The sequence below is a fragment of the Serinus canaria genome, chromosome 1A (assembly GCF_022539315.1).
Source record: "Serinus canaria isolate serCan28SL12 chromosome 1A, serCan2020, whole genome shotgun sequence".
Taxonomy (NCBI): Eukaryota; Metazoa; Chordata; class Aves; order Passeriformes; family Fringillidae; genus Serinus; species Serinus canaria.
Genome location: NC_066314.1, coordinates 34929185 through 34955664, shown reverse-complemented (window position 1 = coordinate 34955664; position 26480 = coordinate 34929185). Strand labels below are relative to the sequence as shown.

Below are 26480 nucleotides of genomic sequence, written 5' to 3'. Positions count from 1 at the left end.
TTTTTTTTTTTTTTTCCCTTTCGCCTTTAAAGCTTTTTCAGAGCTCTCTGAGATTGCAATTGTAATTTGAGCAATGTTACATAGTTCATATAAAGCACACATGATACTCTCTCAAATTATTTTCTTTCTCTTTTAGCTGTTGTCCAGTCACAGAATCATAGAATAGTTTGGGTTGGAAGGGACCTTAAAGATCATCTAGCTCTAAGCACCCTGCCATGGCCAGGGACACCTTCCACTGGACCAGGTTGCTCAAAGCCCCATGCAACCTGGCTTTGAGCACTGCCAGGGATGGACATCCAGAGCTCGTCTTTGCAACCCGCCCTAGCGCCTCACTGTCCACACAGGGAAGAATTTCTCTCTTATATCTGTTCTAAACCTACTCTCTGCCTGTTTGAAGTCATTCCCCCTTGTCTTACTGTTCCATCCCCTTGCAAATATTCTCTCTCCAGCTATCTTGCAGACCCCCTTTGGGTACTGGAAGGAGCTATAAGATCTCAATGTTAATATCACAGTACCCACGGGCACTCCTAAGCTGCCCCCATACTCATATACCAGATCTTTAATGTTAGTGAAAAATACACTGCATTCAAGATGGTAGTTTTTAACACATAAGGCATTCAACACAACGAGGGACAAAAGTAGATCTTAATTACAATCTCATCCATCTTAGCAAATATTCTGCTTTCATATGTGTACAGATTTATAAAGTCTGAAAGAATTCTGCAAAAGTCAATGGATTTTGATTGGTCTTCTTTATCTGGAGAAATATATTATGTGTAGTATTACTTTTAAAAATTTGGCTTTCATGTAATGCCTGAAACATAATAAAGATGGTTTTTAAGACATTGGTTATATTCCAACAATACCATAAAATATTTTGAGCAAACAGTATATCCCCAAATACTGTTAATTTGAAACAGACAAATGAGATGCTTGCAGGAAAGTGATTTGCTTCTCTGAAGGAGAAAAGGTAATTTGTTGGGCTTTGGGATGGGTTGGTTGGGGGTTTTTATTTCTGTCATAAAGTGGCATTATAATTCCCTTCTGACTTTTTGAATTAAACCCCATTTAGTTAGATTAACACCCATACTATACTTACCTTGGAAAAGCAGATTTTCAATTTTCAAAACAAATACTGATCTCCTTCCAAGTTGGAAAAGCCTGTTGTGACTCTCTGTGTATAAACATGCATAAAGATGAGAAAACTAAATGAAAACACAAGTTCTCGTAGTAATATCTAGGTCTGGAAAGCTGTATCAGTGTAGCAAAAATGGGCACCATAACTTTGGTGGTCCTTTTGTTTAAGTTTAATAAGAACACAACTTAGTGTCATGGTGAATACAAGGGAGAAGGCTACATTAAAAATGCATCACCATAAATTAATTGTTTTGAGGGGTGCAAGTGTTTTAGCTATCTTCCACATTGGTTTAATCTCACTTGGTCTCCCATGTGTTCATTTTCATCCTTCCTTTTCCTACCCTTTTCCTTTGTTTCTTACTCCTTGCAATATTACCATACATTACTTTCACACCCATCTGTAATCCTGTTCCCTCTGCACTTCCTTTTCATCTCTAACCTCCCTGAAATTTGCAGTGAACACTGAGGCCTTCCTTTGATTAGTTCCATTGCATCCCCTCATTCTGGCTCTTCAATGAAACTGCTTTGTCAAGGTTTCTTTCCTAGGAGAAGCTCAAAATTAAGATTCACATTTCAAGTCTGTTAGCCAAGCCACTATCTACAATGACACCTTGAGGTCTGCTGTCTTTACTAGCATGATTTCAGCTTCTATTTCTCCTGTCTCTTGGACTTGATCATTAGCATATTGGATCAAAGCCTCTGTTTCTTTGTAGGAAATTGTGTCAATAAATACATATTTATCTCATGACTCATTGCCATATTGCTACCATAGTCATTAATTCTGATCCAAATTAAAATATCTTTTTATAATTTCAGACAGCTAACAGACAAAATGGTTCTACTTTCCTCCAGATTCTCTTGGCAGTCATCTCTCTTCAATATCAATAGCCATATGTCTCCAGGGCCCACAGCTTGGTTGATGCCCTAGTCTTAGAGAACTCTCTGGACTCTGTCTTTACATGCTTTACCCAACTCCCTTGCTGACATTTTTTAGTACAACAGCACTAAATCATAGCTTTCCCCATCTATCCACACAGCTAATATTTTTTCTTGTAACATTCTGTTTGCTGACAGTGACCAATAGCGTTTGATACATCCAGACTTCTGGGGAATGTTTTAGTCATTCATCCAGCCCATATTATTTTAACACTCTCATCTTAATTCCTCCTGTTCATCTACCCACTCTCACCCTTCTTCAGGGCCCAAGATAAAATGCCATAACTCATTTTGAGGACAATCACCACCCACTCTCACTCACTGCCAAAGGTCCTGCTTCGGTCAAGTCAGCTCAGTGCTAGACTTTGAATATCATTTGTAAAATTTGCACACAAGTTGTGTGAAAGGCTTTTTCCTCAAGCTGACCTTCGTGAAGCTGACGACTAAGTAAAAAATTAAAAGATAAATCCCATTTGTGCTGTTCTCACTGTGCCAGTCACTGTCACAGACACATTTTATGAAAAATCATTTTGCTAGGATCTTTTCTCCTGAGAAGGTGAGAGGCCTTAGAAATGAAATGTAAACAATGATTATCTGCTGCTGTGGAATGCAACAGGTGCATCTTTGATTGGTCAATGTTGGTTGTTTCTAATTAATGGCCAATCACAGTCCAGCTGTCTCAGACTCTCTGGTCAGTCACAAGATTTTATTATCATTCCATTCTTTTCTATTCCTTGCAAGCCTTCTGATGAAATCCTTTTTCCATTCTTTTAATATAGTTCTAATATATCATTTTCTTTTAATATAATATATATCATAAAAAAATAAATCAGCCTTCTAAAACATGGAGTCAAGATTCTCATCTCTCATCCTGGGACCCCTGCAAACACCACCACAAGTCACCACTTACCTCAGTGTCAAGAAGGCTGGTATGTTTCAGAGAGCTCTCAGTCCCACAGACCAATTTACTCCATGAGGTATATATGACCATCTTCTAGCTACTTACCCAATCTTCTAGACATCCATCTTGGGCCTTCTCCCTTGTTCTTTAGCAAATTTTCATTGTATAATGTGTATATTGTTAGTCAAGATGAGGAGCAAAATTACTCTTTGTTATCAGGTTGCTCTATCAAAGGACTGCTCAAAGGTTGAAGTTGGCAGGAATCTTTAGAGATCATCTAATCCAACCCTCCTGCCCAGAGCAGATCACAAATCATTGCTCAGGGCTTTATAAAGTTTGAGGCTTGAGAATCTTCAAGAATATACACACCACATCCTCCTCAGTCAAGCTGTTTCATCAGTGCTTGGGTGCTTTTGGAATGCCAAAGGTTTTTCTTATGCTTTAATGGAATTTCTTGGTATTTCAGCTGGGGTCCATTTTGTCATTGAATACCACTAAAGAGACCAGTTCTGCCTTCTTGACTTCCTCTCATAATCTATTTTTAGACATTGAAAAGATCCTCTGAGCCTTCTAAAGACTGAACAGTCTCACATCTGTCAGCATCTCTTTGTATGACAGATGGTCCAGTCTCCTAATTGCCTTTGATTGCCCTTCACATGTCTCACTCCACAATGCCAGTGTCTCCATTCTACCAGGGAATCCAGCACTAGACTCAGCATTCCAGGACTCTCTCATGAGGGCTGAGGAAGTATCATCACCCCTCAGCTTGCTGGCAGTGCTCTTCCTGATGGAGCCCAGGATGGCTTTATTTTCTGGCTCATGATTGATTTGTTCTGCACTGGTTTTGACACTCAGATACCTTTGTGCAAAGCTGCTTCCCAGCCTACATTATTGGTACATTACATTATTGCACTTTACAAACCTGAATGACACACAACAGCAAGTTCCACAGGCTGACAGCGTGCTAGCAGGTCCCTCTCCCTCCTCCATAAGCCCCTTTAAGAAAACAATGGGACAGTCTGTAGCTCTATGCTGAAGTCCAACCTTTCACACACTACACAGATGGGAATCTAAGGAGGAGGGTATCTTTAGCCTGGGGGCTCACTCTTTGTTGGATTTTAATTAACCATCTGCTCTAACACTTCTGCCACATAAAAGATGGTCACAGCACACCAGCCAGCACCGAGGGTGCAGCCAGAGTGTTCCTGGCTTTCCCGTGGCTTCTGTTGCTGTCACAGCTGCAAGCATAGCTATTACTGCTGTGCCAAAAGCTGCAGCAGCTGCTATTGTTGTTGTTCACACAGCTATTTCAGCAGAGTTCCAAGATACTTTCCTGTATTCAGAAGTGTCAGCTGCCCACATGCTCAACCACATGAAAACCTGGCCCACACAAGACAAGTGCGATTCTGTCTAGTCCTTCCATCACAGGCTTAATTTGTACAAACAACCCCACAGCAGAGGAAAAAGAAAAACAGTGCCAAAAATATCTTTCCCTTTGATCTTTATTTCTCCTCATAGGCAATGGATGTATTCCAAGCCTTGCATGGACAGATGGAACCCACAATTTGTCTAGCCTACTCCAGTTTATCACAGACCACAATGAGATAGTAAATGGGGTGCTGTCCTGGTGTCTGGCTGCAGCAAGTCACCCAGGAGATAGCTGCAGACTAGGCTTTTCAAGTTCCTCATATTTTAAGAGGTACCCATCCTCAGCATTAGTTGTATTGTAGACAATAAATGAAATACCCAAGGATTTAGCTGTGAAATGCTCTTATTTTCCCCATGCAAGAGGAAAAGATTTTTAAAAATTCCTCCCATTCTATTCCACAATTAGGAGAGCAGGAGGGAGATCAGTCCCTGCCTAAATCCATACAGGTCAACCAAGAAAGCCCCTGGGGTAGTCAGCCTTTGCATTTTGTTATTAGCTTGCTCTTTTATGTAATTATGGACCATACCACTTACAGTTTCTCAGACTAATATGTAGAGATGGGGTTGAGGACAGTGCAGCCACTGCAAGCAGCCAGCATGTAAATGTGATTTAAAGGGCAGAACAGGACTAAAGCACCTGGATTAAAGCTGCATTGTACCATCTGCTCTCAAGACCAGAGCTCCTTATGCACTCTGGCCTAATTTATTTGCCAGAAAATGTAGCCTCTGGGACCACTTAGGATCTTCTCTACTTACCAGTTGTTTCTACCTCAAAGCAGAAACTGAGAGATGAAGATAGGATAGCCTTTCTAACCTGTTTCTCAAAGAAAACATAAAAAACCCACTAGCCTGAACAAGTAGAGCATGCAGATAGAGTATGCTTAGCTACCTTCTGCAACAAGGTTAGACAAGAATGGGGACAAACTAAGTATACATAGACCAAAATTAAAAGGAAGGAAATGCCATACCCATAATGCCATGGCATTTATTTGTATTTACAGTGTGAAGGCATGGAGATGTAACAAGACATGAAGGCATGTATGCTGGATGACAAGATTTCTTGAAGCATTTGCAGTGTCACATTTTGTATATCCTTAAGCACAGCACTGAGTCCATGCTTGTGAACTTGATTTTTTATCTGTGTATCAATACAATTCCAGAATATGAATCAACCCAAAACATACAGGAGTCCTCACATAAGAAAACATTATGGTTGGTGTCACTGACCATCACTTTACAATAGCTTTTTTTCTCAGTGGGGCATAAAGTTGTGGGGTTTTTAAATACAAAAGAAGCAGAGCAGATAACATGAATGCTCTGCATTTGTCATGCAAGGAGAAATTCATGATTGCATCAGCCTCCACAGAGGGTAGCTGGAAGCTATCCGACAGCGATGACTAAACAGAAACTGATCTGTTGTTTGCCATTGGCACACCAGTATTGCCAGAGCTAGGAATGTAGCACGGGAGACAAATCGTTGTAACCCTATCACTTCTACATATGCATCATAATGGCAACAAACATTTCCTGGAAAGAGCAGAAAAGTAACAAAACAATTGTTTTCTAAGAGCAGTCAATGTTTACTTCTTGATCTTAGTTTGCCACCGTAATCATCTTCAGAAATCACTTAATTTCCCATACAGGCTGAAATCCCTAAGCCTCTGAAAAATAAAAGGTGTACAAAGTGCTAAGCACTGCAGTATCAACACACTGAAAGGATTCCTTGTCGGCAATTGATTGGAGTAATTTTAAGCTTCAATCCAATTTCAGGATGGGCACAGTTTACAGCTGAGGATTGTTTTGCAATTACTCCACAAAAGTCACAAAACAGTGGGAGAGTAGGTGGACTTCAGAGGTATATCAGATACTGTGCTGCCTCTTGTAATTTGAAATATTCACCCTAGGACTTTGATTGCAGGGTGTAACTGCAACTAATACACTGGCTCTTCACCACTTAATATTGCCCCTTTAGTGAAATGCTGACAGATTTTGAAAGACTAATTGTGAAGGAACTACATTTACTCTAAAAAGCTCCGGATTTTAGTTTCTTGAACAACAACAAAAATCTCACTTACTAGAAAATACACATTTTTTAAGAGAGGTTGTGGAGTCTCCCTTACTGGAGATACTAAAGAACTGCCTGGACCATTCCATGTAATGTACTCTAGGATGACCCTGCTTGAGTGGGGAGGCTGGACCAGATGACCCACTGTGGTCCCTTCCAACCTGACTCATTCAGTGATTCTGTGACAAGAAGATAGTAGGATAGAGTTGCTGACTTCTTAGAACTGCAAGTGAAAGGGCTAACAGCCAAAGCAGAAACATGCTGTCGTCTTGCCGTTCCTGTTGCTTGCTGTTCTCACTCTCAATGTCCACCCAGGTCAAATCCTCAGCATCAGTCAGCGAGAAGTTTTCACTAGAGAAGCAGGAACAAGCACTCATGGTGGAGACAGGACAGCAGCATATTACAGTTGGTGGAAAATCCCCACCCTAGCCTTGGTTCCATGTTTGACTTTGTTTTGCTGCATAGAGGCAGCATCCCTGAAGCTACTGTTAAACATAAATGTCTTCAACAGCAACTGCTCCTTCCTCTGTTCTCAGATGCCAAAGACCAGTGTTGAGAGTCAAAGCTTTATTTTACTGGGATAAGCTCACACTACAGTCTCTGGGGTATATGCTAGGACAATTTACAGTAACCTCAGTGAGCCTGGTTTGACATCTTAAATCCATCTTTTGACACATCACGCTCAGGTGAGTTCAGAAATATTGTAACATAAAAAAACCTCAGTCTCAGTGGTCTCAGTCACAGTTTCCAATAACTTTCAGGGCCAGTTTATTTTAGACTGTCATCAAGTTTCAAACTCTGCAACATTCTGTAAATGTAAGAAGTGACAATATTTTCTTTCTGTACTGATTTTCAGTACACTTTTTTTCCACCTGTTAATCCATTTCCATGCAATTTTGCTTTTAATATGAGACACTGATCAACCAGCAGTCCTGACAAAAGAATCCTTGTTTTTATACTTGATTGACCATTTGGCATTAATTTATCACAGGATTATCTTCCTGTAAATGTACTGGTATATAAAATCTATCAAGATGTAATGCCAAATAGATTATTCCTGTAACATTTGACAATGTTAAATTACTCAACTTTAAAAATGCTGCATCCTTGTAAGCATTGGATTTGCCCTGCTAATGTTTTCTTTCTATTTGAGTATGACTGATAAGCTTAATGAGCTTATCTGATGAGAAAAATCCAGTAAGACAATCATTATAATGACTGTATGATCAAATAGCACTGACAGCACTTAAAGATTTAGGTATCACATGGTTTTTCTCTTATCTTTTTCCTAAAACAAGCCTGATTAGTCAGTTTAAAGTTTCCTGTTCCGAAAAAGAGACTACTTGTTCTCTTCCACTGCAAGTCCCAAATTTGTTGACTTTTCAGAATGGAGTGATGGTTAACTTGAAGAAGGGCCTGCAATTTAACAGTTTCAAGAGTTCAAAAAACCATGAGTGTGGATCTGTCAGAGATTATCAACTATTTGCATCTGATGAGGAAGTAGTCCTTGCTCTCTCAAATCCTCTCAACTGAGATTTCTTACAAGTAACTTCCAATATCCAAGAATTAGGACTCAGATACAGAGCTAGCAAGGACCCACCATTAAACTTTAAATATTATCTCTTCACTGTTTTCAAGATGGGATATGGCCAATTGTTAGGGAAGACTGCTGTGAAACTGGTACTCATTATCCTTCCTTGTGATTTTAAATTAACTAAATAAATTAAACATCTTTTGGGTAACCTACAATAAAGTATTAAAATCCCTTGAAAGGATCGGTGAGACTAGACACACAAAAAGAATTATTTGTCAAGATGTAAGAAAAGATCCTCTTGAGGAAAAAAAAGGTTATCAAACTGAGAGGAACTGGGTATTACTGCTGTAGTGTCTATCATTGTCTGCAGGAGCAAGAGAAGCAAGGAGTAAACGTGCACTTCCTTTCAGCAAGAAAGGAAGTGCATTTCCTGTAGGAGTCATTTGGCAACACGGATCAATGCAGCCAAGAAGCAGGAAAAGAAAGAGGAGCACTCTTTTCACAGTGACCCTGCAGCTGCATCACATCCATGTTACTTGCCTGAATGCACAAAGCAGTGGAAATAGACTGAAAAAATAATTGTTTTAATCTATCTTTTAACATCCTGGTATTGAATAAACACAATCTAAGATCTAAACTGGCCAGTGGAATATGAACAAGTATGCTGTTCCTCCCAACAATCAAAGTTTTAGTTTATGGCTGTATAACACGGCAATCAATTTAAGGCTTTGGCCAAGGTAAGGCTCTGGCCAATTTAAGTAAACCTAAGTCTTAAAAAAAAATTAAGACTAGAGATGAGCTTGAAAAATGTTTTCATTTTAGAAGTAGAGCAATGTATCATTTTGATCATATTAAAAAAAAAAATTAAGAATTTATCTCAGCCAAGATATTTTCTGTTATCTTAGGCAGAATAATACTTTGTCATAATGTTGAATTTTTCATGGACGGTCACTTTTCAAGCCATCTCAAGACAAGAAACATTCCATATTCTCCACAACTCTCAAAATCATCTCCATCTCATTCTGCTCAATACAGGGGCCAATGACAGCTCCAAAAACGCAGGAGCTAAGAGAATACATTGTTTGATAGAAAAAGCCCAAATTTATTAGACAGCTACATCATGGAGATGTACAGGCTCGCCTGTATGGAAGGAAAATCCTGGTGTTGAGCAGAATCCTCCAAAGAATAGCAGAAGCAACTGCCCAGCACTGTTAAGAGCTATTGAACTAGTTTGTGGACCTTGTTGAGCTTGCAGGGCAAGTAGTGCTAAGGATCTTGGTCATCACCTGCAACTCCTTGACACAACTCTAGCAAAAGTTATCCTCATAGCATGATGTACTTCCCGACTTCTCAAGAAAAACTCCTAGGATTTGATGCAGACTAAGAATAACAAAGTCAGTGAAATATAAATAGTTAACAAATTAGCATATCCTAATAAAAAGTTTTAAGCAGGTTAGTATTGTGCCTGAAAGCCTGCTCAAAGTTAGTTGCATTCTCTTTAAAGAAGGAAAACCAGTATTTCACAGAAGTAGGAACAACCCCCAAGAAGTGATATTAGAAGTCCTGATATTGCCATTGCTGAGACTCTCTAGCAACTCAAAGAAAAGGTTAACTCAGCATCTTACTCAGCAGCCTACCACCAGCAACCTCAGTTTTTCCAACATTCCTTTTCCTACTTCTCCTTTTTATCCCACTAAAAGCAGAAAAAATGGGATGTGGCTGGCTCCAACTCTTATTCCCATACTCTATTACTCATATCACTTAACTGCTTTCAGCTTATAGAGATTCCTGACCTGCATTTTACGTTTTTCATTCTGACAGCATCCGACATTTTTGGCAAACTCTATTTGAGATCTAAGCACTTTCCATAATTCATACCTTTTTTGCAAAGTTTTTTTCATCTGGTTTGGGATCTCAAGTAGAAATTTAATAACTAAGTTCTTTAAGAACTGTAGGCATTTTTCTATGTGGTAGAATGCAAAAATACCTGTCCGCACAATGTGTGAACACTGAAGGAAAGCATGTAATATAATCAAGGTAACACTCAATTACTCGAGTGCTTCAAAAGACCATCCCATACAGTTAATCTGGCTATCGGATACCCCCATTTTGGAATCATGTGCAAGATCACTGCTAACCACATGAAGCCATCTCTCCCAGTCTTTGCAGTTACAGTTATCTCCAAATTTGACACATCTGAATTTGCATGTCCTTGTCTGAATCAGTCTATCCCACCTTTTATAGCTTCTGAAGTAAAGCCTAAGTGCAGTATATAGAGTCCCTAAATAACACCCAGCAGAGACATATTGCTGCATTAAAGCTTTTGGACTTTGGCTTGTTGGATTTTATTTCAGCAAGTGATAAAGTTTCATAGGCAGCTCATGTATTCACAGTAGCAGCATCAAGACTGTGAGCAAGCACTTAAAAGTTGTCTTAGAAAGGTATTGTACAAAGTTATACCATTTTATTTTAGTATGTATGTGAGTCATCTCAGTCAAGATAGACCCTGAGGAAGTGTACTCAGTGTTGATTTACACAAGCTATAGTGGGTGTCTGGCTATCTGCCCCACAACAGAGGTACTTCCTAAAGACAGCCAGCCTTGTTCTCTTTCACTTCTCAGAAGAATGAAAAATAGCTTACTTGTTAACAGCCACAGAAAACAGTTCTCCTTCAGATGTACAAACTAGGCAATCTAGATCAAATGCAAGATTCAAGACTCTTGAAAAGCAAGTCACATACTAGTAATACCAGGTTACTTGAGTAAGATCCTGCTCAAATATAGAAAACCAAACTATTTGTGCTTTTCCGTATATCAAGTGCAAAGAACGCTCTTGGTATCTTTGACAAAGATGCTTCTTCCTGGAACTGTTGTATTTTGTCTGCTAACAATGAACAGCTGAAGTCTTATATAAATCAGTCTAAACAATTCATGTTTCACTTATGTCTGGTCTTCAACCAGCTTCCCCAACTTCACAAAGCTATACTTTCATCCAGTTATATAATGATACCCTGCAAACACAGGTTTTATGTTTCATAAATCAAGTCCAACAGCTTAGACAGGAAGGTTTCCAGTGAATATTTATGTTGTAGCTTAAGAAAGAAAAGTGACTTGACAATTTATTTTAAAAATATTTCACTAATAGCAAGCAGAACCTTTTTAGTATTACAAAATTGTAGACTTCTTTATCCCCACCTAAGTTCTCAGTAGTAATAGTTTTAATTCTATAAGAGACTTAAGAGCTAGTATCAACATGCCTTCATTAGTTTTGTAATTGACAGAAGTCACATGGGATGCCCCTACCACACAATACACAAAAAGCTCTTTAGCTGCAGGAAGAAAGATACATTCTACACACTGCTTCAACTATGTCTAGTTGAAGTTGGGCTGTTTGGGGTTTTATTTGCAGAGACGGAAAAAAATTAAATTTGAATCAAAAAACCTGAAACTCCTATTCTGAGGCAATTCCATTCTTGAACATCAAGACTTGACAATTTCACTCTTCATATATTGTGTCACTTACAAGGCTGATTGTCAGATACCAGTGTTAGATCAAACCGATCTGGTTTTCAACAGCTCACTGTTGTTAAGATAAGTGAAAGGTAACAGTGTTGCTACATGTTGACATATATAATCACAGATTTTCGGTTCACACCAAAGCTCTGTACAGCCAAGAAACTTTATCTTCACTAGCATGAACAGACCACCTTTCTCCATCATGCACACAAACACATCAGAAGAGCACAGCAATGATAGTCTAAGAAAAAGTATCTACACCACAGTTAAGGCAGGAAAGGAGAAAATGCACCAGGATCAGTCTGTATCAAAGCCCTCTATTATTACAGAGGAAATAAAAATCAGATTGAAGACAGCACACTTCTTACACAGACTAATTCATTACTACTACTTTTTTGTGTATCAGAACACACCCACACCATTCAGTGCATTCATATGCAATACTAAATCTACCTTTCAGAAAAAGGAAGGCCAAGGATATTCTACTTTGTCATAGACATCACCTTTACTGTTTTTCCAAGCATGACAACTTAAGTAAAAAAGTCAGAGCACAAAACATTTTGAAGTTTCAGCTACCACCACCTGTGTTCTTTTGCAATAGCAGTTTACATATTTTTTTCTGAAAACCCTCCTCCTGAAACTTAAATGGGCTTTTTCAAAACACTTTACAGGAGAAAGAGCAAGTTGGAAATAAGTTCAATTCTGCCTAGAATCCCCTTAGTTACAGCTACATCTGGCAAGTTTCACATCTTCAATTTAATCACTCCAAATTAGAAGTTCTAGTTAATGCCAATTAATTGTTCACTCAAGCCCTACAGGGAAAAAAATATGCTCATGAATAGTTTATAATGCTGTCTTTGGAAACGTATTAGAGCAGCTAAAGAGTTTCCCATGCATCTGGTTTGCTGGCTACCAGATAGATGAGGGCTAAGTTGCTTTGACTTTCTGGGGATCTTCTGAGAGAACAAAGTAACTGCAGAGGCAAGGTATGTGCATGCACCAACTGTTTTAGCTGCAAGTCAAACACCTCAACGCTAAACAGCAGTTTACAGAAGCATTCTCTTCCAGTAAGGGGATACTCTAAATACTGCTGCTTGCCAGAAAGGGATTAAAGAATTGCTGTAGCTATGGATGTACCCAAAACAAAGCTTTTTTCAGGTAGGGGAATAAAATGAGTCATTTAACAGTGCACATGAAAAGCTTGCATCTTTCACTGACTTATTCACTTCACAATCACAGACAAGACTGATGTACATATTTCTGCACCTGCAACTGTAAAAGCAGATAAAATATTTAATATGTAATTTACAATGTATTTTATCAGCTTGGCATACAGATGAACAGAATATATCAAAGTAGTTGAGTTATAGGCTTGTGGAGGCCTTGCAAAAATATTAGTTCAGATATCTGCTAATTTAAAAAAAATCAATTTGCATTTTAGAAGTGATACAATTCCATCTACCACAAAGTACAAAGAGCTGCAAAAACGTATACCATTCCAACAACAATGTATATAAGTTATTAAATAATGATCTGATTTAAAAGAATATAAATGAAGCCTTTAAGTAGGTCTTTTCTACATGCATATTATTCCTCATTAAAGAAAAATATGTAAAAAGGCCATTGGTAATTGCTTTGTTAACCACTGTAGAAAACGCCAATTCTCTGGTCACAGACGCCACTAGTTTAGCACTTAAGGTCTCTGCAGTGTTACATGTGATTATTTTTAAATACTGTTAATTCTATTACTCCATTGGTAAAGAACGTGTGACTTGGAATATGGCAGTCTTCATATTGAGAGGGCAGTGATGCACAGTTTTATAATTATCCAGAAGAACAGCACCCTCCACTGCTCTGTACTTGTGGCTCGTCATCAATGATCTGTACACCTCGCCTTGCTATTCCTGACTGACTGGAGCCATTGCCTCTTGCTCTCTCATCCACTTGAGCAGTTTCTATCATTCCTGTAAAGAAAGACGTGTATTAGATTACATTCCATTGTATTTTTACATTAAGACTCTTATCTCTATCTGAACTATATGCACAGAGGCAAAAGTTCAGCAAGAGTGGTTCTCCTATTTATTATGCAGAACTAAGTATTCAGGTATCACATGGCATAACTGCAAAAACATATAAATCTTTTTTCTAAAGCACCCAACATACAGGAGCTCCTGCTAACTAAGGGAGACCATAGCAATCCTCAGGTGTCCTGGAGTTAGCAACTTCAAAACCTAGATTTACACACCCATATCAGTTAAAGAAACCCAACCAAATAAGCAAAAAATCCCCCCCCCAAAAAAAAAAGAACTCCAAGCAACTACCTCCTCAGAAACACACAAGACCTTTTCCTTAAATTCTTTTTATCACATAAATATGACTACTAGGATGATTTGGTTGTGTTGGATTTTCATCCCACATACCATGATATTTACCATTTGTTGAGATTTCTGTGTAAAATTTGAACCATTAGAGCTTTGAGTTTATGATTTGTAATTAACATAATTTGGGAAGATTTTTGAGAAAGTATAAAACAGAGGATTTAAAGCAAGCAGGGGTGAGACCAGTAACATGCAGTTTGATTTGGGTTACTACTCATGCATGGTAAATGGAACAGCAGTCAGCGCTCCAACAAAAGACCAAGACATTTCTGGAGTAGAGCATGAATTTGCAATATTGTAAGCATCCATACATCAAGCTTCCAGAACTGTTACAGAACATAAGTGGCTTGAAGTAGACTGAAATGAAGTCAGTTCAAACTTTTCTATATGGCCACAAAAGCATTTTTGAAGCCTGAAGCATTTTATGAATGAACTCCTTACCAACAAATTACATAATACTTACTTTTGCAAAGGTCAAGAAACAGTTCTTCGATTCCTTTGTTCTGTTTAGCTGACGTATGATAATGTTTTGCTCCAACAGATTCAGCATACCTGTAGAAACGCAGATATGGAGCCTCATTGTAGTAAAGGACTCAATCTTTCTAAGCCACTTGACAAGAAGGAATAAGATCATCACAAGAGGTTTTATTCTGACTTCAGAGTTAATCCACACATGCTTATTTAATACAAAAAAAGGAGTTATGTGTTTAAAACTGCCAGGACTGATGCAAGACACTAGATGAAATTAAGAAAATTTCATGTCTAAAAAGAGATTTAAACTGCAAACATTGACTTTAATCACAAACAACTCTCAAGCTACAGTTTGGTCAGCCAGGACACCCTGTGACTCAGATACTACCAGAACACTCAACAACTGGCAGGCATAAGCCAGCAGTGCCTAGCTGGCTGCTATGTTAACAGCATCACGAGTTTATTACTCCAGCATAATTCTGCAATGACTGTTTCTATTAGTAATAGGTGTGACTTACATTTCTGCTTCTTGCACTGAAACATGTCTCTCTTTTTCCAAGTCTATTTTGTTACCTGTTGAAAACAAGTTAATCTTTTAAGTCTTTGTGCTCTAAAACTATCAAAAAAGAAAGCAGACATGTAATCATGGTACTCCATTTTCTCAAGCTGTTCCAGTACAATCCAGCTCTTACATAAGTCTCACTTTCAAGAACACTATGATTTGAGAATCTCCTTTCACACAAGCATTTACAGGCTATAAGGTGCTACTTCCATAGAGAGATCAGGACAGCTAAATGCCTCCACCCACTTCAGCCTTTGGCCCCTTTTTTGTGATTAGTGCCTTCCATGTGCTGCAGAGGTAATTTTTGTAGAATGTCCATGTATCTAGCCTCATGGAATTGTTTTAATAATTAGATCAGATTTAAATCTAAACCCTGCACTTCTGTTGCATTCCATTTGCATTGAAATTTCCAATCTTTAAGAGTCACTCCAACCTGCAAGCACTTAATTATCAAAACAGACAAGCACCTAGTCTATGCCACTGAGAAAAGTAATGAGCTTGAGTACTTGAAAGAAGGAAAAGATACATTTTTTGTTAAACTACAGTCTGCAAGGTGTGTGTACCATGCACTTCTAATAGTGTACCATGCACTTCTAATAGTGTATCATTAAACAGCTTATTTTTTCAATCAAACTCTTATTTTTCTCCACGTGATTTACTGAAACTTCTAGCTCCAGTTTAATTTTAAATATCTAACATAAGCTTTACCCCTTCACATGTACAAGCTATCAAAGCAGCATTTGGAAGATGCTATTAATCAAGAGATGTTTCCAATTCAGTCATGTTGAAAAAGACTTACCTACTATACATAAACAGATTTCATTTCCCAACATTTTTCTTAATTCCTTAACCCAGTTTTTTACCTGCAAAAAGAATAGAGGTGAGTTTGTTTTTACTTGATATACTGTTATCTTAGGCAGTGTGGAACCATCCCATTTCCTTCATTAACCATCTACTCTAAACTTAAAAGCAAAAATGTTTAGAGCAACATAGATGAAAAAATATTCTTTAGGTTGCTACACATGGCCCTTGTTCAGCAGGTTTTATTTCACAGGTAAAATTAAGAGCAAATTACTTGAATAAAATGGTTCAATTACTCCAAAAATATAACTCACCACACTCAATATAGAAAGTTCACTGCATGGGCCACTTTAGGTCAGATGTGAGATCTTTCATCAATAGGCACTTACTGACAGACCACAAATAGTACTTTAGAGGTAGAGGCACCTGAACTAAGTTTTTCAGGTTAGATTCTAACAGATGTTTATTTCATGAGAGAACAGATGGGACAAGCATGTAGAGTCAGCTGATGGTAAGGTATCTGTTAACAAATCTGTTGTCATGAAAAGTTTGAAAGTTGTATCATCACTGCATTGACTTAGGAACTGCTATTTTAAGGGAGTAATTGTGAAGAGAGGCAATCACTTCAAGAATCTAAAAAAAAGTTAGGCTACATGATCCAACATTACTTCTGTAAATCATCTTTCCCTCTTTTTTTCTGCACATTTAAATGTTTTGGTATCACAGGGTTTTACTATGTAGGACTCAGCACAAAAAGGCACAAGTTGAATTAGTATCCACAAGTCATCATCATTCTGCAGGTGGCCACAAGTGTTTAACTGCTAGCACAAGAGCTTTATTTGCTCTACACCAGACTATTTAAATTAGTTAAACTGTTGTGGATCTGTACCCTTTCACTATTTCTATCACTGCTAACCCAAGCCTTGCCCCTGCAACCACACTTTCTCACTTTTCTCTACAGAAGTCAAACGGGTTTTGCTGAGAGTCAGAGATAAACTTGCTTAAAAAAAGTGTCACCAGTTTTCAGCTGAACAATCCTATAGAGTGGTAGCACAGATTGACACAGGGTGGAAAAAACTCACCTGATCAAACTGATCAACTAATAGAGCCATAAAATAACTAGCCATCAAATTACATGTTTTGATGAGGATTTGACAACAAATAACTTATCACAGAGAAGGTAATGCCTCCACTATCACGTATTGCAATTCCACAGTTCTCAGATCTGTAAAAGGTCATGTCACTTAGTATCTTTTAGAAATTTGGTTTATCCAGTAAAGATCAGTATAGCATACCATGACAACAGCCCAGGTTTATGCTTACAGCCTGTCACAGCTAACTTGCACAGCTACATCACAGATGATTCTGAGTTGGAGGGGACCCACAAGGATCATGAAGTGCAATTCTTAAATGAATGCCCCATACAGGGATCAAACCCACAACTTTGACATTATTTGCACTGTGCTCTAAGAAACTGAGGTAATGCTTTGGTATTCTTTGAGTAACCTGACAGCAGGGAAGTCAGTCTTCAAAAGAATACTAATAAGCTGTATACTTCCATTACATGATCTACATTTGCAAATATAATATATATTGCTGAAAACAGAAGACTTCTGTTTACACATATCACAAATTATCTTTCAACCAGTTTACAGCTCAGATGTAAAAGCTGCCCAGTACCTTTTGAAAAGAGTCTTCATCTGTTATATCATATACTAGAATAGCGCCATTTGAGTCCCTGTAGTAGATAGGCCCCAAGGCATGAAATCTTTCTTGACCAGCTGTATCCTGCATTTAAAATACACTTGTTAGCATTTAAGACAAAGCAAACAATACTGCAAGGAACTCCAAATACTTTTTTAAGAAGTGCCTGGCACTTGTGATATAGTAAGCCCAAGTGACTCTTGTTTTTTCAGAAAAACATTCTAATTAGCTAAGGAGGCAAAAAATAGAAACATACCCATATTGCAAGGTTTACTCTTTTTCCACCAATATTTAGTTTCTTCGTAAGAAAAGATGCCTGGAAAGCAAAACAGATTAGAGTTAGAGTTTTACACACCAAACACATAATTTGACTTGAAATTAATTAATAAAGCATCAGAATCAATAAAAGAATTTTCCAGATCAAAAGACTGTGTAAGCAAGAAGGTTAAGTCAATACTAAGCCAGTTAGTAACTTCACTATAGTTTGCCAGCAGTCTATTCTAAACAAATTTGAGTTAAGCCAATCATTTACTACATTTTTTTTTGCAGTTGTTTTGAATGATTTGGGAAGGATGAGCTGTGTGGAAAGACTCTGAATTCACAAGACTGATAAGTCTAAGCTGAACTCACATGACTCTGTGAAGTTCGAGTAGGAACAAGCCTAACAGGATTTTTAATCTGTAGGAATTAGGCAAAGTAGTTCACTATTACCAAGATACTAGAATCATAAACAATGAGTATTTCACAAGTTTCCTTGTCTGTAACTTTTCCCTTTTTTGCTGAAGTGAGCCTACAACTCACCCTCATCTGTTTTTTGGTTCTAGAATTTTGTTTGTTTGAACTGAGAAGCCTGAGTAAGCATAAAAGCTGCTTTAGAATTCTACTTCTTTAACTTCTGGAAATATTTTACAGGATGAGAGCACATTGCAAGGTTAATCTAATTTCAGTAACTTGAGTAGGTCTAGTTTCCTCCAAACTTGCATGATTCACATTTTCAGACACCACCTCTGTTACCAGGTCTGTAATTTGACAGCTAAAACCCGAATATAATTTAACACAAGTTTTATGGACCAGAAGAAGGTCTCAAGGTGTTGATGCATTAGCAACCTGCTTTCCCCATTCTAAAGACTAGCAGTAACATGTTATATCAAACAAATCAGTTACCAAGGGCTAACTTTTTTCTTCTGCCTTAAATTATAGTGAGTTTTCATTTCAGTTTTACCTCAGTTTGCATTTGGGTTCAAACAAGAACTCAGTGGTATTTTAGGATACATTCATCACAGATTATTTTAGGCTGGATTGCAGCAGCTCAAGAGGAGTTCTCTGTATGAGCACTGACCAGCCACAGAACCAAGAGTCACATGTGTGAAAAGTGTCCTGGGCCAGATGAGCTGCTTGACCCAGCTTGCTGCTTAACTACACAAGCAACCAGAACACACACAGGAGACCACAGCAGTTCAATGCACAGCACCCTAAACTGCTGTCAAAGTGCCTTTCTGGAGTACTGCCTATGCGACAGTTAAAGTCATTCAACATTCAGTTGCTAGAGCAGCTCCTGCTCTTCAGCTACTCCCCTACCATCTGTATGACCCAAGATGAGATGATTAAAAAAACTTTTTCCATCTTTAACTTGTACCTTCCCCCAAACCCTTCCACAAAGTCTGATAAAAAGAACAAAGAGAACAAACAGAAGAAAAACACTTTCCAAGAACAGATAGCAAAGAACTGGTCATTACACCTCTTGTGTTCTACATAACTAAGGCATTAACACTACACTACCCTCTCAGTCTACAGTGAGGAGACACATTGTAGTGTCCAAAGTCTGGAAAAACTTCCAGACTGGAAAAGCACATTAAATGGATTTGGCCCTCTAACCAAACTGTAACAAACAGCTTAACAGAAGAGTAACAAATCTTCAACATCAGAAATCTTTTTATTCTGTAATTAAAAATTCTAAAGAAAGTAGTTGATGGCTTTCAAACCGCTGTCCCTGAGGATTAACTCATCAGTAGTCTTCATCATTTGTTGTATTACACCACAGTTTAAAAGCCAGAAGCTTGGAGGCAACTTCAGAAGTTTTACTTCACCAACACTTGGGCAACAAGGAGAGAAGCTATTGTAGGCACAATAAATCAAGCTCACCTGACATTTTTACTGATCTGCTGTACTACAGTACTCAATATACTACTGCAAATCTCAAAGGAAAAGCTCTTCTGAGCAATGTTTGCTTTTGTCATAACACCAACAATCCAAACACGCTTAGTTGATGTGAATGCCACACAATTGTTTGAGAATCAATTTCTGAGGAAAAAAATCTTTCACAGAAAGGGGATTTATATTTAAAAACACAGAGAACTCAGTATCCATAAAGACATATCATTGTACCTTTAGACAACGACCCAGTTAATAGCACAAGTATATCTCCTATCTGACAGAGCAAAAAGCTGAAGTAGGTTTATCTACATAGGTAAGTTTTGCTTCAGTATAACCTGTGCTTCAGGTACTATAGCTTTTGATAGGAATACTGTCTTTTATCACTCAGATATAGATTTTCATTTTTTATATACCCAAGCACTAAAATACTCCTAAATGCATGCTTTTTTGTATTGTAAAAACATCCATAACCACAGGAGACTGTGGCAAGGGTATTTAGCACTGGGCTATGATAACTGCTCTTGTATTAAAATTTGATGAATTTGTAATGATTAAGTTTTAGTCTATCTAAAGTCTCAAGCCCATAATCAAAAAAGGAGAGACAGCATCCTCTATCAGATACTCTGATAACAAGCAAGTTTGTCTCAAAACAAGATTGGAACTTGTTATTTGAAGCAGTCACAGTTAGCACTGAGCAGAAAGCTTCGTGAACATGCTGGAGGAAACCATCAATACTATACCACAGATTTAATTCTTCATTTTTCTTTATTTTGTTCAAATACTTGAAGAATACAGTTAGCAGGCTCTGCTCATGAATTAGTAGGTATGGGTAAGTTTGGTGCATTTACCATCAATAAAACATATGTTTACATCCACAGTGGCAAACATGCCAAAGACAAATCAACTAATATCTTTTAACCTTTCAACTCACATATACCCCTCCAAAGCCATTCTGAGGTTAGTGAGAGAGAAAAAAAAACCAAGCAACTGAATAGCAGGACTACACAGTTTTTAAAAATTCGGGAAAACCCAACACATAAGCAAGAGCCTCAACTTCTGTTCTGAGACAGTTTAGAGAAAAAGTCAGTTGCCAGGATTTTAACGCGTGTCAAGTTTCAAAATCAAAGCCTTTGACTACCTTTGTTAGGTAGTTAGAAAAAGCTTGAACATTTTCTCTAATCTCCAAAAATTTACTGAATTGAGTACCACAACTCTGAGTTGTGACTCGATTTACAATCAGTAGCTATTCTCCATATTATTTTAATTACTATAACAGTTCATTTTTGCTAGGACTTTCACTCACAGGAACATGGTTAATTCAAATAGAAGTAATTTCAAACAACTCTCTGAAGCTTCTAATTTTCATATTTTGACTCTACTGTCTTATGACTGGTTTGAAAAATACTTAGGCACTTAGAAAAGAATAATGCAATTATAAGAGCTAAAATTGCAATCTTTTGATGTGGCTGTAGGAAATATTTTCTTTCTTTTAATTCTTTCTTCTATGAGCTCAGTTTTGTATGCCCACCAAGCCCTGCTAGGAACTGATAAAGGCGCTTGAGTAGAACACAAGGAAGACACAGCTGGAAAAAGTCTCCCGAAATCACTGAATGAAAGCAGGTGTGTGGCATCTGCCCTTGAATGCTTCATGTTCAACAGAAGCAGGTCAGGCATACAAACACTGCATACAGCACTGAACTTCCTTATGTTGTCTTTCACTAACCCCCCAGCTATCCTGATAACCAAGACAGCTTTTCCAGGTTATGCCAAGTCCATCAAAGCAATCAGAAACTCTACAATTACAACCACATCAGCAGCTCTCTTGGGTTGGATATTCTGCAATCCTCCACACATTTAAGAGACCAGTATTGAGAAGTTGTATTTATCCTGAGTAATTAAATAATAAAAAGTATTTACCAAATTAAAAAACCCAGTAGTTCGACAGTAGGTTTATTCTTAGAGTAATTCCAGCACAACTCAAACTGATATAAATTTATAACTTAGAATTACTGTGTGAAGATGAAGGCACTTCAGTATTTCAAACAATGGAATAAATTTTAACTGCCCTGCCAGGTCTGCCTACAGGTTATAAATTATATTAATTGTGTGCTAAACCCCCTACTTTTCCTGCATCAGCTTTTCCACAATGTTCTAATAAGATGCTTTCTTCTGTGAATCAGGAGCTACCTTCACTTCAACATGCAGGTCATCAACATCTTAAGTACATGACTCGATACTAACCCAGTAGCACATTCCAGCAGCTCCCTAAATCAGAGGAAGTTCCAGTGCACTCCAGTGGGGGTTGAGAGAGGGGAGTGGGGAGGGAGGAGAAACTGCTCCCTTTTAGTCGAAATCTTCTGTTACTAGCACCAAAGAAACTTACTTATTTGGGTATAAAAAGAATTACTTCACAGTAGAATAACATCACTAGATGAAGTTTCCAGAAGGTTACAGTCTCACCACCCTTTTTGTTGCAAACATACTGGAATAAAGCACTATGCAATACTTTCTTATTTTAAGTAAAGTTATTGTGGATAGAGAGCCTCTTGCCTCAATATCTAGCGATCTCTTCATATAATTCATCATTGTCACTCCTTTGCTGGACCAGGAGCAAAGTATTTATCTAATTTTGGCTTTATTGGAAAAGGAATTGGGTGCATTACTTTGAACTGTTGCCATGAAACAAAGCAGCCTTATCAGATTAAGCCTTTTATCTCCAAAAAAACCAAAAAAACCAAAAAAAAAAAAACCACCACAACCAAACCAACAAAGGATGCTTTGCAAACACGCTACTTCATTGCTTAATCAGATACCCTAGTTTCTCTTCATCTTATTTTTAAACTATCTTTTAATTTGAGAGTGGAAGAACTCACTTCATTTTTTTTCTAGAATAGTAAGATGTAGGGAAATAAAAATAATAAAGTTAATAAACTTAACTTGTGCACATGATGCACAGTAAGATTCAACAGCAATTGGTATTGTATTTTACATATGCATCAGTAAGACACATATGTGGCCAAGGAAGCTCAGAACAAAAAAGCAAACAACTTGATAAACAATGAGCAGTCAGGTAGCAAAGACACAGGTAGCAACCACAAACCTCGTTAGGGTGGAGAAACAAAAGCTCAGTAGGAACTGCAAGCACGTGCTTCCACTCCTCAACATGCCCTTTTCCAGACAATGAAAACCAAAAGCTCTGGAGCCACACTATCTACAGACATTTCCTATCAGCATTTTGGAGCAATTTAAAAGTGTGCTTTATGATATTTGTGACCAAGCCTGTATTCCAACCCAGTTTTTGCTCATATTTTTAGGTTTTCCACTACAGATTTAAAAAACAAAAAACCCCAAACACCAAACATAAGCGTCAACACATAACCATCTACTTGGACCTACTCTTAAAACGTGGGACATGAGAATTCAGCTACACGTGACCATTTTGATGCACTTTAACTGATTGCTTGCTCAGTGCTACACTTCTGCTGCACCTCTGACACCTACAAGCTACCAGGCATCTCTGTGGCATAGCAAGCATCAATTGTGGCATGACAACTACAAATAGCTTCCTATAAATACCTTGCCTAGTAAACCCACCAATAGTATAACCCAAAAGCTGAGTTTGAACACAGGAAAAAGTCTACAACATATTCTTTTTACCTCTTCCCAGCAAAAATGGAGTTACATTATCTGTTTGTGAAACATTTCCTGTATTGCTTCTAGTGCATCTATAATGCTGCTTTCATTTTAAGGGAAAGTTTCACTATTAATTACTCCTGAGATACACAATTCAAGAAGCTTCCCCTAAATGCATGGGAATGGCACATAACTACCTTAAAACTCTTTTCTTTTTAACAACACCTACTATTTCTTCTGTACTTCAAGAAATTCAAAATTAGTTCAAAACCCACTACTGGTCCACCAAGTGGCATGGTTTGTTTCTTTATTTTAAAAAACAAATATTAAGAGTGGCATACACTTAATCCACACTTCCACCTATGCAAGGTGACTTCCTGAAAGACTTTAACATATCACTCACAAAACAAACTTCAAAATGCGTTTTCTGAGACCATGTAGTAGAGTACAAGCAGTTCATTTTGTACCACGGCACACATGCCATACATCACTGAACGCAGGCCTGGAAAAAACCCATTACTTTCAAGCAGGCACCCTGTCACATTTCTTGTGTGGAACATCACTTTGTAGCTCTTTATTACAACAGACAGTACTACTGAGAATCCAGCCAAAATTCAGGGAGCTGTCGTGACAAGCAGTTCAGCTTTAAGAATCTTTCCCATTATTAAAACATAAGCCCTAATCTCATAAACCATTTTGTGAAAGCTGTTCTTCTTAAACAGAAACGTTTAGGTAGTGCTAATGTTAGGATTTGAGAACATGAGGAAGACTATGATTAAAAGAAACGCAGCACATATGAAACACTTAGTCATCAGTCCACTAACAATGACTACAATAACATTACTTTTGCATCATACTTTCCAAGATTCAAATGAAGACATTCATACACGTAATTGGAAAAAACGGAGCAGTTAGTATGCAGAGTAGAAACGAGGCCTAAACATGCTGTAAGCTTAAATCTGAGGTGTGAAAATAAAGAGAAAAAGGGCTCCCCGCAAACTCGGCAGGGGACAGGCACCATTAGCGAGCGGCAACGGTGGCTCGGGCTGCCACTAAAGCTGCAGACAAGACGCGGCCAGCAGTGCGAGGAGGTGCGCAAGGTGAGGGGAGAACAACAGCGAGACCCCCCACGCCACCATCCCGCCCCGGCCCGCACCTGCAGGGTGGTGATGTGCTTATCGTTGAACTTGTTTTCGCAGTAGCGCAGCACCAGCGAGGTTTTGCCCACGCAGCCCTCCCCGAGCAGCACCACCTTGAAGGAGAAGCTGCGGCCCCCGGCCGCCGCGCCGGCCCCCGCCGCCATCCGCGCCCCGCCGCCGAGCCGAGCCGCGCCTCACATCAACGGGCCGCACCGCGGCGCCACCGCCGCCCACCGGGACGAGGGCCCGCGGGGAAGAGGGGCCAACGGGGATGGGGAGGCACCGACGAGGCCGCGGAGAGACAAACTGAAAAGAGACACGGCACCAGAACCTGCCCGCCGGCCGCGGGCCCGCTGCCCCTAATGGCGGCTTCTTCCTCCTACGTCACGCACCGCCCGGTCACGCGCAGCCCCCGCCGCCAATGGGAGGGGGAAACGCGACGGCGGCCGGAGGCCCCGCCCCCTCCGAGACTGCTGGGCGGGCCCAGGGGCGGGGCTTGTGCAGGCAGGGGATCCCGCGCGCGCCCTGCGCCCCAGGGTTTGTCCCCAAATCCCGTGCCGAGGGCTCCGCCCGCCGCCCACGCACCCCCCGAGCGCTCCCCGGGGAAACGGAAAGCCTCCAATAAACACCGGCGCGGATTTTCTGTGGTTTTCGTTCCTGTGAACTAAGCTGCGCTAGTCTCTAAATGTTTGCAAAATAAAAGTCCGTAATAAAGTACTTTAAAGCAGGGATGTGGGAGCAGGTGAAGAAAAAGGCACGAGAAAACGTTCTCGCGTCGAGTTCCTTGCTTGCAGAGGTCCAGCAGAGTTTCATACACAAGAATTGGATAACTGCCTTGCAAAACTGGGTATCATTCCTCAATTAAAAGCAATCCTCACAAACCAATCCAAACAACTGCAGCGAAACCTCTCTAGTGATCTATTAATGGTAAGAAAAATAATGGCTATGAGAAGGCTTCATAGTGCAATTTCCTTTTTCTCTGTCAGATAGTATTAATCTATGAGAAAGAAAAAAGAACAGAGAATGCATCCAGGAGAACAAGGACGGGATTTCCTGGAGTAAGAAGCCTCGACTGGTTTTATTTCCTCCAGAGGTAAGGAGAGCAAACCTCTGCCATGGTGCGGAGTCAGACGATGCATTTCCCACTGACAGCAGACTGCTGCAAGTAACTACAGTATTCCATCCTTTCTGTTCCCCTCTCTGTGTTTACTGATTTTGTATGAGAAGTCCTGTACTTTCAAAACTTCAGTCACTTGTATTAAATAAAACTAAAAGGCCGATCTGGCTGAGAACAGAAATTCTGTCAGAGCTACCAGAAGTGTCACATCTCACTGTAATCTCTTATAAGACTTTTAAAATCTAAACTATCTGTGACTGTTACCAAATTATTTTAATGATGTTAGTTTAATTTGGGAAGTGTTTATTTTGTTTCAGAGAATTTGAGAAGAGAACGGCTCTTTTACCTTCAATTTATTTTGCTTCCCCTTTTTACAAAGCTTCCTAAAAACACTTGTAACAGACCTTCTGTGTTATCTGTGTTGCTGAACACATCTGCCTGAGAAATGCCTTTCAAGATGTATTTTATATTTCATGAAGATACTACAATACTCTGTGTGTTATCAAACCAAACCAAATTGTACAACTGTATCCATTGCCATGACCTTTGAGCATTTCTCCTAAGACTACTCAAGTGTTTTATTTCACAGGTGGTGTCATCTCTAAAAGTGAAAATAATGTTCTTCTTTCAGCTTGCATTATTAGATCTCCTTACAAAAATATTAAATGTGTTAATTCCACTGTGAACTTAAGTGAATGCAGTAGCTGTCAGTGGAGATACTTAAGTTGGTCAAACATACAACAGCATAAACAGCACCTCCCAAGCTCCCAACTCACAACTCATTTTTGGGACCCTTATGTACTGAATATTATAATGGCAGGAGTTGATTTGCAGATGATGTCAGTCTTTTTTTTTTCTTTTTTTTCTTTTGGAGACTATTTCTGAGCTTAATTTGATATACTTGCAGAAAAACGTTCTGAATTTATTTGATTTCTTCAGAAAAGAATCATAATACAAAATCTCAGCCAAATAATGTACAGTTGTATAAGATTAATGTCCATAGGA

At 38.8% G+C, this 26480-nt stretch overlaps 1 protein-coding gene across 1 annotated transcript; it reads right to left on the bottom strand.

Moving 5' to 3' along the window:
• Window positions 1-11063: 11063 nt before the first annotated feature.
• Window positions 11064-24754, bottom strand: RAB21 (RAB21, member RAS oncogene family). Its single transcript, XM_030238418.2, has 7 exons — window positions 24376-24754; window positions 17689-17748; window positions 17409-17516; window positions 15727-15790; window positions 14884-14938; window positions 14358-14446; window positions 11064-13480 (listed from the first exon to the last, which is right to left on the bottom strand). The coding sequence occupies exons 1-7, from the start codon at window positions 24520-24522 to the stop codon at window positions 13341-13343; spliced, it is 663 nt and encodes a 220-aa protein (XP_030094278.2). The 5' UTR covers window positions 24523-24754; the 3' UTR covers window positions 11064-13340.
• Window positions 24755-26480: the final 1726 nt, after the last annotated feature.